Raw genomic sequence first — 14,950 nt, 5'->3', positions numbered from 1 at the left:
GTGAGAATTCCATCAATCATAAAGAATAAATAGTAAAAAGAGTTCGTGATAAAGATTTATTTCATTAAAATATTCTATGTTTAGTTAAAATCTTATCAATATAATTAATCCAAAAAACTTTCTTCTATATTATGAATCACAAAAATTTTAAATCTCACATAATTTACTTTTGTTTAAATAAATAAATAAATATATATATATATATATATATTTTTTTTTTTTCCTCCAATAAATCAAGATGAAACTCTCCGTACCTTAGTAAAACTTAAGAATAAAATAAGGGATCCCCTTATTAACTCATTATCCATGTTTATTTCAAGGTGGAAAAAGACGCATTCTCAATTATTGAGAGAATTCTAACTTGGAATCCATGTTTATTTCAAGGTGGAAAAAGACGCATTCTCAATTATATTAAAAATATCCGTGATGTTAGAGAATTCTAACTTGGAAAAAACCAAATATTTAACCTAATAATGGTCAGTGGAGAATAAATATAATACGATTGATCTGGATATATTCTCCATTTAAATTTCAAAGGTTGGGGAGAACCCATTCTCACTGAACCCCAAAATCGGTCAAACAACAGCCAATGGTCGTGCGCGAGATACCAGCTATTTTAAGGAACTCAACGACATCAAATCTCAACGGTTTTTGAATCATTCAAGAAAACACCAGAGACGGACGTTCGGGATTAGGAGAGTAAAACAAAATTATTAGAAAACTGCTGATGTCATGGATTGAAAGAAAAACTGGAAATTAATACGTGTCGCGTAAAAAGCAAATTACGGGTCTCAATCGGTACGCTCCCGCTGAAAGTGTTTGAATGATGATAAGCGCCATTATGGAAGCTTGATGATGTCCACAGCAAGGGCACTGGTCTGCTATTAGCGTTTTTTTATAACCCTGTACTAGTACGAGATATATGTGAGAGAGTATTTTGTTAGGGTCCTTGGGATTAACATTAGATTAGTTCTAAAACCAGTTGGGTAGGTGGCGTTTACAAGATGGGGTCTTCTCATGATGAAGAAGAAGAGAAGAGGAAGTTGCAGTGCGAGGGCGAAAAACATGGGTTGTTGCTAAAGTGTATTGATGTGAATGTGATAGAGAAGCCATGCAAAGGAGACACACTCGTGGAGGCTGCCCTGAAGGTGCTGAATACTGGGGATCCATGGAGAAAAGCAGATTTCGGAGACCTGGCTGCCAAACTCTGGTTTGAAGGCTGTTTTTCCCAAGCATATGACTGCCACAAGGATCTTCTTGTGCCTGATAGACCAGCTCGTCTTGCAACGGTATGCAAAACCTACCCTACTCTGTATTCTCTGCCAAATGCGCTCATCCTTACACATGCATGTTATCAGCACAAACCCATCTACACTTAGGTCTGATATGCACCTCAAGGCTGCAAAGTTTGAGGTTGCATATCTCGAGTTTAGATACCCTGGTTATTTGTGTTAATTGAAGATGTGAATCCTCGAGATTCACAGCCTCAAGGTGCATATCAGATTCGGGTGGGTTTCAAAGGGTTTGTGCCAGTTTCATATTGAATGCACCCAGTGCACTGTCTAGATTCAACCCACTGTTAGACACATAAACATACGAAGAGGTGTTGGATCAACCCTGTCCCTGGGAGAGTAAAATGGACCTCACTTCTCTCGGCTCAATAAACATTGCCATCATTGCTTGCTTTTGTTTTTCCTTTTCAAACCTCTTTTCAAAGTTGGAAAACTATTAGTTCATGTTGTATTTTTTTACATCTCCATGATATACAGATTTACGCTCAAAGAATTTGTTCTACAACTAAAATAGAAAGACTGAAACACCAATCAAAGCTGCAGACCTGCTTAAAGAAAAGTGCAAAATGGAAAATTCAGAAGTGGAAACACCGCATATCAAGAGATGAGATGAGCCCTGCAAAATATGAAATCCGACTTACACAAACAACAGTATGAATGTGGTAGACAACAAGCTGAAATTCTGTAACAGCAATCACTATCTTTTCATTAACACATAAGAAAACACAATACTGTCCTCAACATGGACTACAATGACTTCTCTCATGCTCTCACATTCTCATTATATGTTCACAAACCTCACATGTATGAATATATAACCCTAACTAGTGTTCCCTCCCTTGTCTAGTCAAATTTGACAAGAGGAAAAAGCGGTTATAAAACTTAATTGCTAATAATGGCTCTTACACATTCTTCCATGAAACAAACCTATCATAACCATGTCATAACTTTCCAAGGAATCCATCATATAAAGTTGTCAAATTTGTGTAACAGGAATTTGTTATAACTGTCTTAGGATCTATCATAATCTTATCTGACCAAAAATAGAAGATTCAAAGTATTATAAGTGTAAGTAATCTTCTTGTAAGGGCTGCTTACACACATAAGTGGATTAAAGCCCACACTCATGCCCTCTTTTTTTAATAATTCTACGGTCAAATCTCACTAACGTGGTTGTATTTTGTGGGTTTGCTTTTGCAAGGTGGCCAAGGTTCAAAACTTGCGGTAGTAGGAGAAGGCACAAAAAAATCCAGTGTTGTTAAGGGTTGGTGTGGCCTAGACCGATTGCGATCTCCGAGTGATTTTTGACAACTTAGGTGCCATTGGGTTGCAATTTCTTAGACCACAATCTAGTTTTGCAAGTCATGGACAGGCTAGCAAATTAAAAGAAAGGTGTAAGGAATCTATGATAGGGGTGTATGAAAATCTCTCCCATGTGGCACACCCATATTCCAGGGATTCCCTTCCAACACTCATCCACCTTCTTTTGAGGAGAACAACTAACATTCCCTCTTTGTGAGGAATATGTTCTCCACCAAGTGGACCTTCTCTCTAAAAATCTCGTATCTTTTGCTTTTGTAAGGGGTTTGGCTAGCATGTTAATGATTTGGGAATCTATTGGAGCATAATAAAAAACAAATGTTCCCTTTCATATTATATCTCTCAAGTAATGGTACTAGATATCAATGTGCTTGGACCAGTCATAAAACATTGGATTATCAAATAACTCAATGTAGATTTGGTTGTCACAATGCACAATAATGGGTTCTAGTATTTGATTGGTCAACTCTCCAATTAACTAGTGAAGCCAAATGGCCTCATAACATGTTGATGATGTTGCTAGATGCTATGTTGATGTTTGTAGTAGTGAATAGGTATTTCTACATTGGCCAGGTGTTAAGCATGCAAGAATCATCCAAGACCTCCTTTGGAAACTTGCCCGTTTTATTGAGTGAGTTGTCTTTATGATTTAGATTAATTCTAACTTAGGAAAAACACATTAATTATGTTAATTAATTAATGTTGGCTAATGAGTTGGGAAAACCAAAGAAATGTAATTTTAATTACATTAGTGAATTTGGTTTGGTCTCAATCATTGATCTAAAGTGGGTTAGGATTTAATCCTAGCCATCTATCACTTTGGAGATTAGGGTTAGGGATTTATATCAACAAGAAATTATAATAGCAAGCCTAAAAAGAAGAGAAAGATGCAACAATTGATAGAGATTTGAGAGAGTGATTTTCTCAAGGACTGAAGAGAAAAATATGTGTGCAATAGTGAGAGGAAAAATTCTGAGGAGATTGAGTGGAGGATTTTTAGCAAGGAGACCATACCAATTTCTGAGTAGAAGTTGTAGGGGGCCGGGGCTATGAAAAGAGGTTTGCAATTCACACATGTTACATGGATAAAGCAGTTGTGCCACAGGTGCTGCACGAGCGTTATTGTAGTAGGTCACACATGTGGAAGAAAGGCTTCAGTTGGGCTGCACAACGATTTTGTGGTGTAGATCGGATTTCTCAGGGGAGATTTGCTAGGTTCTTTGTTGTAATAATTTTTGTAATTTTCTATGTCGGCCAATTTCACAGTAAGGGAGCCACATTGTCTAGATAATTAAAAGTGAATATCAACTCTAAAAATGGGAAATTAAAATTTATGCAAGGTTATAATAGATCTAAATTTCCAATAGTAGTTTTTTTACTAAAAATTTCTGATTTGGGAGGTGGCCATAATCAGGTTAAGGTTTGAGGATAGGTCGGAAGACGCATCAAACTTCATTCTTTGAAAGGTGAGGGTTACATTGATCTTGATGGAGAGTGGTACCAATTTCTGAGTAGAAGTTGTAGGGGCTATGTAAAGAGGGCTACAATTCACACATGTGGCGTGGATAAAGCAGTTGAGCCACAGGTGCCGTGCGAGCGTTATTTCCGTAGGCTGCACATGTGGAAGAAGGGTTTCAGTTGGGCTGTACAAGGCTTTTGCGGTGTAGATCGGATTTCTCAGGGGCAAATTTGCTAGGTTATTTGCTGTAATAATTTCCGTAATTTTATATGTGGGCCAATTTTGCAGTAAGGGAGCCTCATTGTTTAGATAATTGCATCGAGAGGCGCTCTACAACCCAATATGGGGGAGATGTGTAGGTGTTAGATGTAATGTAAGAAAGATTGTATGTCAACATTTTAAAAATATTTATTTTAATTTAATTTTATAACATTTTTTAAATTAAATCTAGAAGAAAAAAGGTATGAGGCGTAAAATAATGATTTCATAACCATATTTAAATTTGAATAATAAGCACATAAAAACTTAATACTTACAATAAAGTTACAATATAACAAGATTCTTAACTATGAATATTTACCCCCATTTTACCATGGATATTACTAAATTGTAAATAGACTTTGTTACAATACCACGGGCCAATACCATGGCTTATCAATACCACATGCCCAAAAACCATAACTCATTTCAAAATCAAAATATTTTATAAATATTTTATTTTGTAATATTTTTAAAATTAAATCTAAAAGAAAAAAGTATGGGGGAGATGTGATGTCTAGTAAACATTTTGACTCAGTCAAAATAATATATATATATATATATATATATATATCATGACTTGGTTAAATTACATAAAACTAAAAATGAAAATAAAATAAAAAACATACATTTAATAATTATATAATTATAACTATAATTAATTATGATTAATACTAAAACTAGCCTAGATCCATCTTAACTCTAGATCCACCAAGCATTGAGAGGGATCAAATCCCTTGAGATGCAAATCCTTTGAGACGCAAATCAGTTTTAGACATAAAAAAGGTTTTATCCCTCTTGACTCTTGGTAGATCCGAAATTAAGATGGATCTAGGCTGGTTAAAAGAGAAGAGAAGATCAGTTGGAGTAAAATTTTTATGTGTGTGATTGATTTTCTATATTTTTCTTTTGTTGTCAAAATATATTGAGTTAAAAATTCTAGTGTAAGTGTAGAAATATTTTATGGGTTTTAAAAATTACTAGGCATTGAAATCAAATTTGAAATTTAGAAATTAACATGGTATCAGAGCATCAACTCTAAAAATGGGAAATTAGAATTTATGCAAGGTTATAACAATTCTAATTTATGCAAGGTTATAATGGCTCTAAATTCCCAATAGTAATTTTTTTACTAAAATTTCTGATTTGGGAGGTGGCCACAATCAGGTTAAGGTTTGAGGATAGGTTGGAAGGTGCATCAAACTTCATTCCTTGAAAGGTGAGGGTTACATTGATCTTGATGGAGAATGATTTATGGGAGTTTGCTAATGCCAAACTCACCTCGCTTACAGATGATGCGGAATTGGTCATCCACAATTGGAAGGATGTGAAAACTAGGAGTATAATCTTGGATGTAGTGAAGGATCATGTGATTCCTCACCTATTCGAGAAGAAGACAACAAGAGAGATGTGGGAGGCTTTGACAAAGTTTTATTAGAGTGATAACACAAACGAGAAGATGGTGTTGAGAGAGAAGCTCAGGAACAACAAGATGATTAGATCGAATACTGTGACCAATTACCTCACCAAGATAATTTTAGGTACGTGATGAGTTAGTAGCAATTGGAGACGTTGTGACATTTGAGGAGATGGGAAGGACGACCCTGAATGGCTCTGCTAAGCCATGGGCTGCTTTCATTAAGGGCATTGTTGCATGGGAGCATATTCTTGATTGGGATAGGCTATGGGGTGATTTTGTCCAACAGATTCAAAAGGAATCTCTAGGAGGCCAACAAAAGGGTGATAATAAGATCTTATTTTGGCATAGTTTCCAAGGGTGCTTGGTTTGTGGACAATAGTGCTTCCCATCACATGACAAGATCACATGATGTATTCACCAGTTTGTCAGAGAAGGACTTAGATTTGCATGTGGAGCTTGGCAACAACGCCAAGTATGGTATAGAGGGAGTTGTTACCATTTTGTTTCAGTTGGAGTTAGTAGGTTCTATGGACATGAGGTGTGTATTGTTTGTTTTGAGGCTAACAAAGAACTTACTCTCAGTCTTAGTTGTGGTGGGTAGGGATTATGTAGTCTATTTCCAGGATCGATATGTTCTCATTTGATCGAGAAATCGTAGCCTCGACAAAGGACAAGTGATTGGAGGCAGAGAGGGTAATCTATACATGTTGAAGGCTCAACCTGTAGAAGCTCTAGGCTTAGACAATGAAACCCTATGCTAGCTTTGGCATAGGAGGATGGGGCGCTTGCATTACAGAGCATTGCCCATTCTAAGGGAGATTGTCACTGGTCTTTCGGAATTTAACGTGGAATAGCAAGGAGTGTGCAGGGAATGTGTTCTTAGCAAGTATACCAAGGTTTCTTTTCCAAGTAGCGAGAGCAGGTCCAAGGGGTTCTTGGATCTAGCATATTTGAAGGTTTTTCGTCACTATATGACCTTCATCAATGATTTCTCTAGGACCAAAGATAAGGTCTTTAATAGATTCTGGGAGTTTAAGGCTCTCATGGAGAATCAGACGAAAAGGAAGTTTGTAGTCTTGAAGTCGGATAATGTGGGTGAGTATACCTCCAATGACTTCGGAGATTTATGTAAGGAGGCAAGGGTCAAGAGGGAGTTGATGGTGCCATAAAACCCATAATAGAATGAGGTTGCTAAAAGGAAGAATTGGGCCATAGTTGAAATTGCCAAGGCGATGATTCATGATGAGGATCTACCCATGTTCCTTTGGGCGAGGGCATGCAATACAACAATGTATGTACAAAACAAGAGTCCTCATAACGTCTTGGGGGACAAGACTCCAAAAGAAGAATTTTTTGGAGTGAATTAGGAGATTGACCACTTTTGCATTTTTGATGGTCTAGTATATGTCCATGTACCCATGGAAAGGAGTACAAAGCTGGAGCCCTCAGTAGTGAAGGGAATTTTTGTGGGATATATTAAAACTTCAAAGGCATCTAGGGTTATCATTCCAAAGAAGAGGAAGACCATAGTGAGCCGAGATGTTAGGTTTGGGGAGGTACAGGCATTTAGGAGGTCACATGAGCTCCTTCTAGTAGAGATAGAGGACAAGGAGCAATAGGCTTCGAAAATTGAGAAGAGTTCATCGCCATCGATTGTCAGGACTTGGTCTTCAGGTCAAGAGGAGGAGTTGGAGGCTCCTATTTCTGTTAGGAGGAGTTCTCGATGTCTAGAGCAAACATTAAGGGATGTTTAGAAGCATGTGGAGGTTTCTAGGAGCACATTTAGGGAGAGTAGACCGCCAAGGCAGTTTCCCAGTTATATGGCTCTCATGAGTAGCTTCATTGATTTTGAGGTTACCAGTTTTGAGGAGGTAGTAGACCAATAGGTTTGGAGGGATGCCATGATGGAGGAATATTGTCAGAGGGAAAATTGGTGGTGAGGTCTAGGTGGATCTTTAAGATTAAGTATGCTGCAAATGACAACACAGAAAAGTACAAAGTGAGGTTTGTGGTGAGAGGGTTCTCCTAGAAAGAGAGTGTAGACTATGAGGAGACCTTTTACTCCAGTTGCTAGGTATACTTCCATTCGAGTTATCATATCTATTGCCTCAGTGATTGGGTGGAAAACACATTAGTTGGATGTGAAGACGACATTCTTCAATGGAGTTATCGAGGAGGAGGTGTAAATTGAATAACCTCAAGCTTTGAGACTCATGGGAGGGATTCTCATGTATGTAGGCTTATGAAAGCCTTTATGGACTCAACCAGGCATCGAGGATGTGGTACTCAAGGATTGATGGGTACTTGCTAAGCATGGACTTCACCAAGGAGGAAATTCCCAATTTGTACTTTATACTTGTTCGAGATGATCCACTCATCTTGGTACTGTATGTTGTTGACTTGTTTCTTATGGGTGTGGAGTGTTGAAAATTTGGCAGCTTAGTGATGAATTTCTAAAAATAGAAAATTTGAAAATAGAAAAATTCAAGTATGACTTTCCAAAACTAGTAAATCACCTTGCATCAATTGGTAATCAAGTATTATTGATGGAAAATCCCTTTTGGTCATCAATTAATCGTAATAGTTCAATTTCGACTTAATCATCAATATTATCATTAATATTATTATCATTATTTTTATGCTACTATCATTATTATTAAAAAGAAATTCAAGTCACTCAATCATGGCTCTCAATAATGTTCTCTTACACTCATTATTGGCATGACATATTCCTCTTACACTCTCATTAATGCTCTTACACTCTCTTACACTCAATAAAAGCTCATCATAAAAGATTCCTCTTACACTCTCTTACGCTCTCAATAAAGCAAGTCATGAAAGATTCCTCTTATGCACTCTTTAATGCATATGTTACACTCTTCTTTTTAATGGCATAAGTTAGAAAGACATGCATACCTTCTTAATGGCATGTTTCCTAAATGGGCATATGTTACCATCTATCTTGGTATGCGAGTCACTCCTTTTTTATGGCATGGATATGTTGCTCCTCCTATATATATGTGCCTCATTCTTTCTCTCCTCACTACTTGTGCATTGTGAAAGAAAAATTCAAACTTGAGAGAGAGTTAGAGTTGAAGAAGATTGTGAGAGAGAGAATTTGAGAGTAAGAGCAAAACTTGGTGAGCTAAGGTTGATTCAGTTGAAGGGAAGGTTGATTCAGTGTGTGCATCTGCTGTTGCTACTAGTGGTTTTCATGCTATAGCTTGTTCAGATTTGGGTGAACTTACTGATTCTCTTGATCTCTCATTGTGCTCTGTATCTCTGTTGAATAATTGATTTCTAATAGAAGAAGAATCTGGTTGGGTTTTTCCCTTATGAGTTTTGCCTTGGTCATTGGACCTAAATTCTCTGTGTCTAAATTTTTTCTTGGTTGTATTCTATTGTGCATTTGATTTATGTTCTATCTACAATTGCTTATCTAATATTGCAGCATAAAGAAGTTTTGTAATAAGTGATTGTTACAACATAGAACATTAGAATTTCAAAATGGTATCAGAGTTTTGGTGAAGACAAGCCTAAGAAGACAAGATTTGTCACTCCTTGCTGCTGAAATCTTATTTGTTGCTCCTTACTGCTGAAATTTTACTATTGAAATTTACTGCTAAAATCTTGCTGTTGAAATTTTATTGCTAATTTTTTTTTTGCTGAATTTTATTGTTGAATTTTGCTACTGAAATTTTACTATTACCATACTTCCAAGATTTCAAGGAACCCAATATATGATAGTAATTTTGCAGATAGTAACTTTGGTGTTGCATGTGTTTAATAATTGTGGTTTTGGTACTTGTTGATGCATGCGAAAGTAAAGAGTAATTTTACTTATATTTATGCATATGCAAGAAAGTGTTGTTTTGAAAATAAGTATAATGCATAAAAGGTTATGAAAGAATAATTGATAGAAATTGAATTTTCAAGATAGGGGGATTTTGACTCTTTCAGATTATATGAGAAATGTCATAATCTTATGGGTTTTGGTAATTTTGATATTAGAGTTTACTAACAATAGTGGTTTTAGGTAAGAATCCTGAATTTTGCAAAAGATGAAATGATAGTTTTCTAAACTAACCTCTTTTGCAACGATCAAAGATGGATTATAATTAATATCATTGCATAATGAAGTCATTATGTATAATTATTATCACATGCCTTCATTCTATTGAATTTTGTGCAACTAAGGGAGACATTTCCTTAGAAAAAACACTCTATGAGTTAACCCCTTTCACCCTTGAAGTGAATTATTTCTCAATGCAAATTATTTTTATAAGTGCAAAAGTTATTTCAAAATTGTTTTATAAAGTTGTTTTGACATGTGCAAAAAAATCACTTAAGTGATCTAATCCGACATGTGCAAAAATGGATCACTCTAGGAGCTTCCAAAAACTTAATTTGAGTTATGGATTTTGTCTCAAAAACTCCTATATATTGAAGAGAAGCCTTCATTTGCAACACATCGAGTTCTCTCTCTCTTGCTTTGGTGATCTAGTGTTCACATTGGTGATCAGTAATTTATCTCTCTTATTGTTAACAAATCTATTGTAGATTGACAAGTCTCTTATTATAAGTGGCAAACCTTTGATTATTAGTGGCAAATCTCTTATCATCATTGACAAATCTCTTATTATCAGTGGCAGATATCTGATTATCAATGGAAAATCTCTTATTATCAGTGGTAGATCTTTGATTATCAGTGGCAAATCTTTGATTATCAGTGGCAAATCTCTTATCATCATTGACAAATCTCTTATTATCAATGACAAATCTTTGATTATCAGTGGAAAATCTCTTATCATCATTGGCAGATCTCTGATTATCAGTGGCAGTTCTCTTATCATCATTGGCAAATCTCTTATTATCAGTGGCAGACCTCTGATTATCAGTGGCAAATCTCTTATCATCATTGGTGATCTATTTCTCATTGGTGATAAAACCCTTGCATTAGTATTTTATCTCTCTCATTGTCAGCAAATTTATTGGAAGCCTGTTATTTCGTTTCATCATTGGCAGATCTAGTGGACATTTCTCTCTCAAATTTTTGGAGATTTTTTTTTCTTGCATTATTGCTTGGCAAATTTTGTATTATTGACAAGATCTCTATCTTGTATTATCATTGGTGGCAGATCTCCCTGGTACCAGTTTTTGTAGATCTCGTATGACAAGTCTCATCCTCTTGCACTTGGAGGATATTTACTTATTATTTGTGGCTAGATCATCTTATTGTAAAGGCGTATTGTCTTGGATTTCTAACATCCATCTGGAGACTTGTCTATCTCATTTGTGAAAGCTAATCTTCTTCTCGCACTTGCAATTCTGAAGCTAATTTTCAATTCATTGACACTCATCTTGAAGCATGATCTTTGGAAGATATTTTTCTCATATCTGTGGCTAGATCACTTCTCACTAAAGGCTTATTTTTTAAGTCACATTAAGGCTTATTTGTCATCTGTTGGTAGACCTATCGTAGATCTCCTATTCGCATTTGTAAACTTTGTTGAAGGATTGAAGGATCTGTTATTCTACATTTGTGATCAGATCTCACACTTCAAAAGATCTATCATAGTTTGAAAAGAGGTAATGTTGCTGTCATTGAGAAAAGGGTTTTGTACTCTACTTTTGTATCTCTACTGAACATTTGATGAAGATCTAATAGAAGAATATTCTTAAAGGGTTTTCCCCCATAGTGGGGTTTTTTCCTGGTCTTAGACCAAATCTGCTGTCTTATTGTTCTTTGACTATCTTCTATATGGTTATTGGTTTCTGTTTGCACTTAAAGGTAGAAGATTTAAGATAATTAATTTCAAAATTGCAAAATTTATCACATTATGGGATCGAGATTTGAAGATATTTATAAAATCAATGGAAGACCTATCCATGCATTGATTCATGATAAGTAATCATCAATATAAACTGTGGCACCGAAAGTTCACTCATCTTCACTATAAAGCATTATCTCATGTGAGAAAGATAGTTTTTGAAATGCCTGAGATTATAGTGGATCATGATGGAGTTTTCCAAGTGGTGTTCAAGAAGATGCAATTCTTCTGCCAATGACATATGGCTGTAACTTATAAAGGCTAGATCAAGAGGGAGCAACTAGTTTCCTTCAATCCCCATTTAAAAATAAGTATTTTGAAATCTTATGTTGTTTCTTTGTGTCATTGCTCTTGTTTAGATTTATCTTTATAGATCATTGGTTATTCTTCCTGCATGAGTATTTGAATGATTCTTTCACTAACTTCTTGATGAGGATGCAATCAAGAAAAGTAGATCTTGAAGATCATTAGGGTGTAGAATAGTGCAGGAAGAGTAAACTCCACGAGGAAGCTGGTGCAGGGATAATGAATGAGCCACTCTCACATTTAGAAAAGAAAGAAAGACTTGCCTCATCACCGGGTATACTTTCATTATGTTTTTTTACTTTGCTACTATTGCTCTTGCTCTTTTTCTGGGTTCAACAAGTACATTTGATGAATGTGAGAACCAAGTCCTTTGTATCGAGATTGAGGAAGATGTCAAGCCATCCCATGACTTGAGTGGACATGAAGTGGACAAGAGCTCAAAACTTTTGCAAGGAAGCTGGAATCAAGAAAGAGACCACCGTACCATATAACCCAGAACAAAATAGGCACTTAAGGATCTTTGGTTGCCCTGTCTACTTTCATGTGCCAAAGGAAAAGAGTACCAAGATGGAAGTTTCGGGTAAGAAAGGTCTGATTGTTGGTTATTGTGAAAATTCTAAAGCTTACATAATATATGTCCGTGATAAAAAAACTATACAGTTTAGCAAAGATATAACATTTGATGAAGATGCATCTCTTTGAAAAGCCATAGAAACTCCTCCTCTTGCTAATGTTGAAAGACAAGATGATGCCTTGGATGCACAAGAAAATCCCGAGCCTGAGCTTGATCTTGCTGGTGAACCCATGGATACCATGGATTCCTTAGATCCCCTTCTCCATTTGCTAGAAAGAGACAATTATGGCGTCATGACACTTTATAGGATATTGATAGACATGCTGCTCCTCGAGGAACCTTCAGAGAAAGCAAGAAACCATGTCGGTTCCGAGGATACGTGATAGCCATGAGCAACATGATTCAGGCTGAACCATGCGCTTTTGAAGAAGCAGTGGAAGATCAAGTATGGAAAGATGCAATGGTTGAAGACCATGAGTCCATCATACATAATGATGTATGAGAAGTAGTCCCAAGACCCAAAGACTAAAGAAAACTCTCTATGGGTTGAAGCAAGCCCCAAAGAGCTTGGTATGCCCACATTGATAGCGTCTTGATGAAGTTTGGTTTTACTAGAAGCAACGCCGATCTAAATCTCTACTTCAAAACGGTTCAAGGTATGCCATTGATTTTGGTATTGTATATTGATGACTTATTCTTGACAAGTGGAGAACCTCTTACCCTCTGGTGTAAGAGGGAGTTAGCTTTTGAGTTTGAAAGGAAAGATTTTCATTTAATGCACTACTTTCTGGGCCTAGAGGTATTGTAAGAGACTTGGTGATATTTTCCTTTCTCAAAGAAAATATGTTGTCAAGATATTGGAAAGATTTGGTATGACATAATGCAAGTCCATGAATTCTCCAATGAAAATGAGTTTCAAGAAGTTATGTGGTGACGTTGTTGGCCTTGATTTGGCCAAATCCTTTTGAGTATCGACAACTGATTGGGGCTTTCATATTCTTAGTGAACGCTAGATCAGACATATGTTTTGTGGTCAATACTTTGAGCCAATATACAATTAAGCCATCACATGCACACAAGATTGCTGCAAAGCATGTGTTGAGATACTTGCATGGGACCATCAATCTTGGATTGAGATATATTGTAGGAGATGTAAGACTACATGGGTACCTTGATGTTGATTAGGCTGGTAATGATGCTAACATGAAAAACACATCTGGATGCTGCTTTAGCTTGGGATCTGCCATGATATCTTTGATGAGCAGAAAACAAAAGTCTGTAGCCCTTAGCCTGACTGAAGCCGAGTACATAATTGCTAGCATGGTTAGCTGTGAGGTAGTATGGTTGAGGAAACTCTTTGGAGAGCTGTTTGAGCATGTGCTAGATACGATATTAATACACTGTGACAATAAGAGTGGGATTCAACTTGCAGAAAATCTCGTGTTCCATGACAAGTACAAACACATTGAGATCAAGTATCACTATATTCAGGATATGGTGTAGAGAGGAGCAATAAGGCTCCATCATATTGTGAGTGATGATCAGATAGCTAAAATACTTACCAAGCCTTTGTCGAAAGGGAAGTTCTTGGTATTCAAAGAGCAACTTGGATTGACGGATGTGACCTAATATTCCCTCGATGTCATGCATTATGGTTAGGACTATAGCCGTAAGCCTAGTTAAGACACTGATGAGAGCGATGGTCACGGTTGATCAAGAACATTGAGCTATGCTCTTCCCCCCTGTTTGAGTTCCTAGATTTGGAATGGAGCCAATAGAGCTCCTGGGGTTGAGGAAACTCTTGACTGTAGGTTGTGTGCGGTCCTTGTCATGTGTTGACAAGTGGTAATCCCCCCCCCATCTAGTCTGGGACTTGTTAGAGTATACCCCAATATGCATCCTACCCACAAGTTGGGCTTGTTGGGATTGCCATCCATCTGGCCAATGGATGAGGAGAGACTTGGGTGCATGTGATCCTTACCTTTGGTAAGTTGGGTATCCCCCAAGGTCTGTGGATGCAGGTGTTCTACCACTTGATTCTTGAGGGTCAAGGTGGGAAGATCAATAGACAATAGGATAGAGTGTGATCCTTACCTCTCATGGTAAGTGGTATTTTGCCTATTGCCAATTGGACATATATTTAGGGTGGTAGATTAATCTCCCCTATTGTCTGTGGATATAGGGTGGTAGTCGGAGCTCCCCTATGATTATTCTTCTTCATTAGAGTGAGACATCATTGTTCCAGATGATACAAAGCAAATATGAGCAAAGATGAGTAGAGAAAGCAGAGATGCTTTGTTGCAGAAAGAAATTCCTCCCTAACTGAGAGGGAGTGTTGAAAATTTGGCTACTCAGGGATGAATTTCTAAAAATAGAAAGTTTCAAGTAAGACTTTCCAAAAATAGTAATCAAGTATTGTTGATGGAAAATCTCTTCTGATCATCAATCAATCCTAATAGTTCAACTTTGACTTAATCATCAATATTCTCA

General features: G+C 36.6%; 1 protein-coding gene across 2 annotated transcripts in view; it reads left to right on the top strand.

Moving 5' to 3' along the window:
• The first annotated feature begins 541 nt into the window (after positions 1–541).
• LOC149198703 (3-oxoacyl-acyl-carrier synthase-like protein (Protein of unknown function DUF455)) overlaps positions 542–14,950 on the top strand; it is a 247,564-nt gene continuing 233,155 nt past the window's right edge. Inside the window, exon 1 of one of the 2 annotated variants that reach the window (XM_089402126.1) lies at positions 542–1,289. In XM_089402126.1, the coding sequence (XP_089258252.1) occupies positions 1,005–1,289 (285 nt within the window). In that variant the 5' untranslated portion in view covers positions 542–1,004. The remainder of the gene's footprint in view (positions 1,290–14,950) is intronic. The other variant, XM_089402125.1, reaches the window with a different exon arrangement.

Source organism: Pinus tabuliformis, chromosome 2_1, assembly GCF_031772625.1.
Source record: "Pinus tabuliformis cultivar Carrire ecotype Pingquan chromosome 2_1, CPIR1, whole genome shotgun sequence".
In the NCBI taxonomy this organism is placed as follows: domain Eukaryota; kingdom Viridiplantae; phylum Streptophyta; class Pinopsida; order Pinales; family Pinaceae; genus Pinus; species Pinus tabuliformis.
Note: the sequence above shows the minus strand (reverse complement) of the source record. Positions and strands in the feature narration are given on the sequence as shown.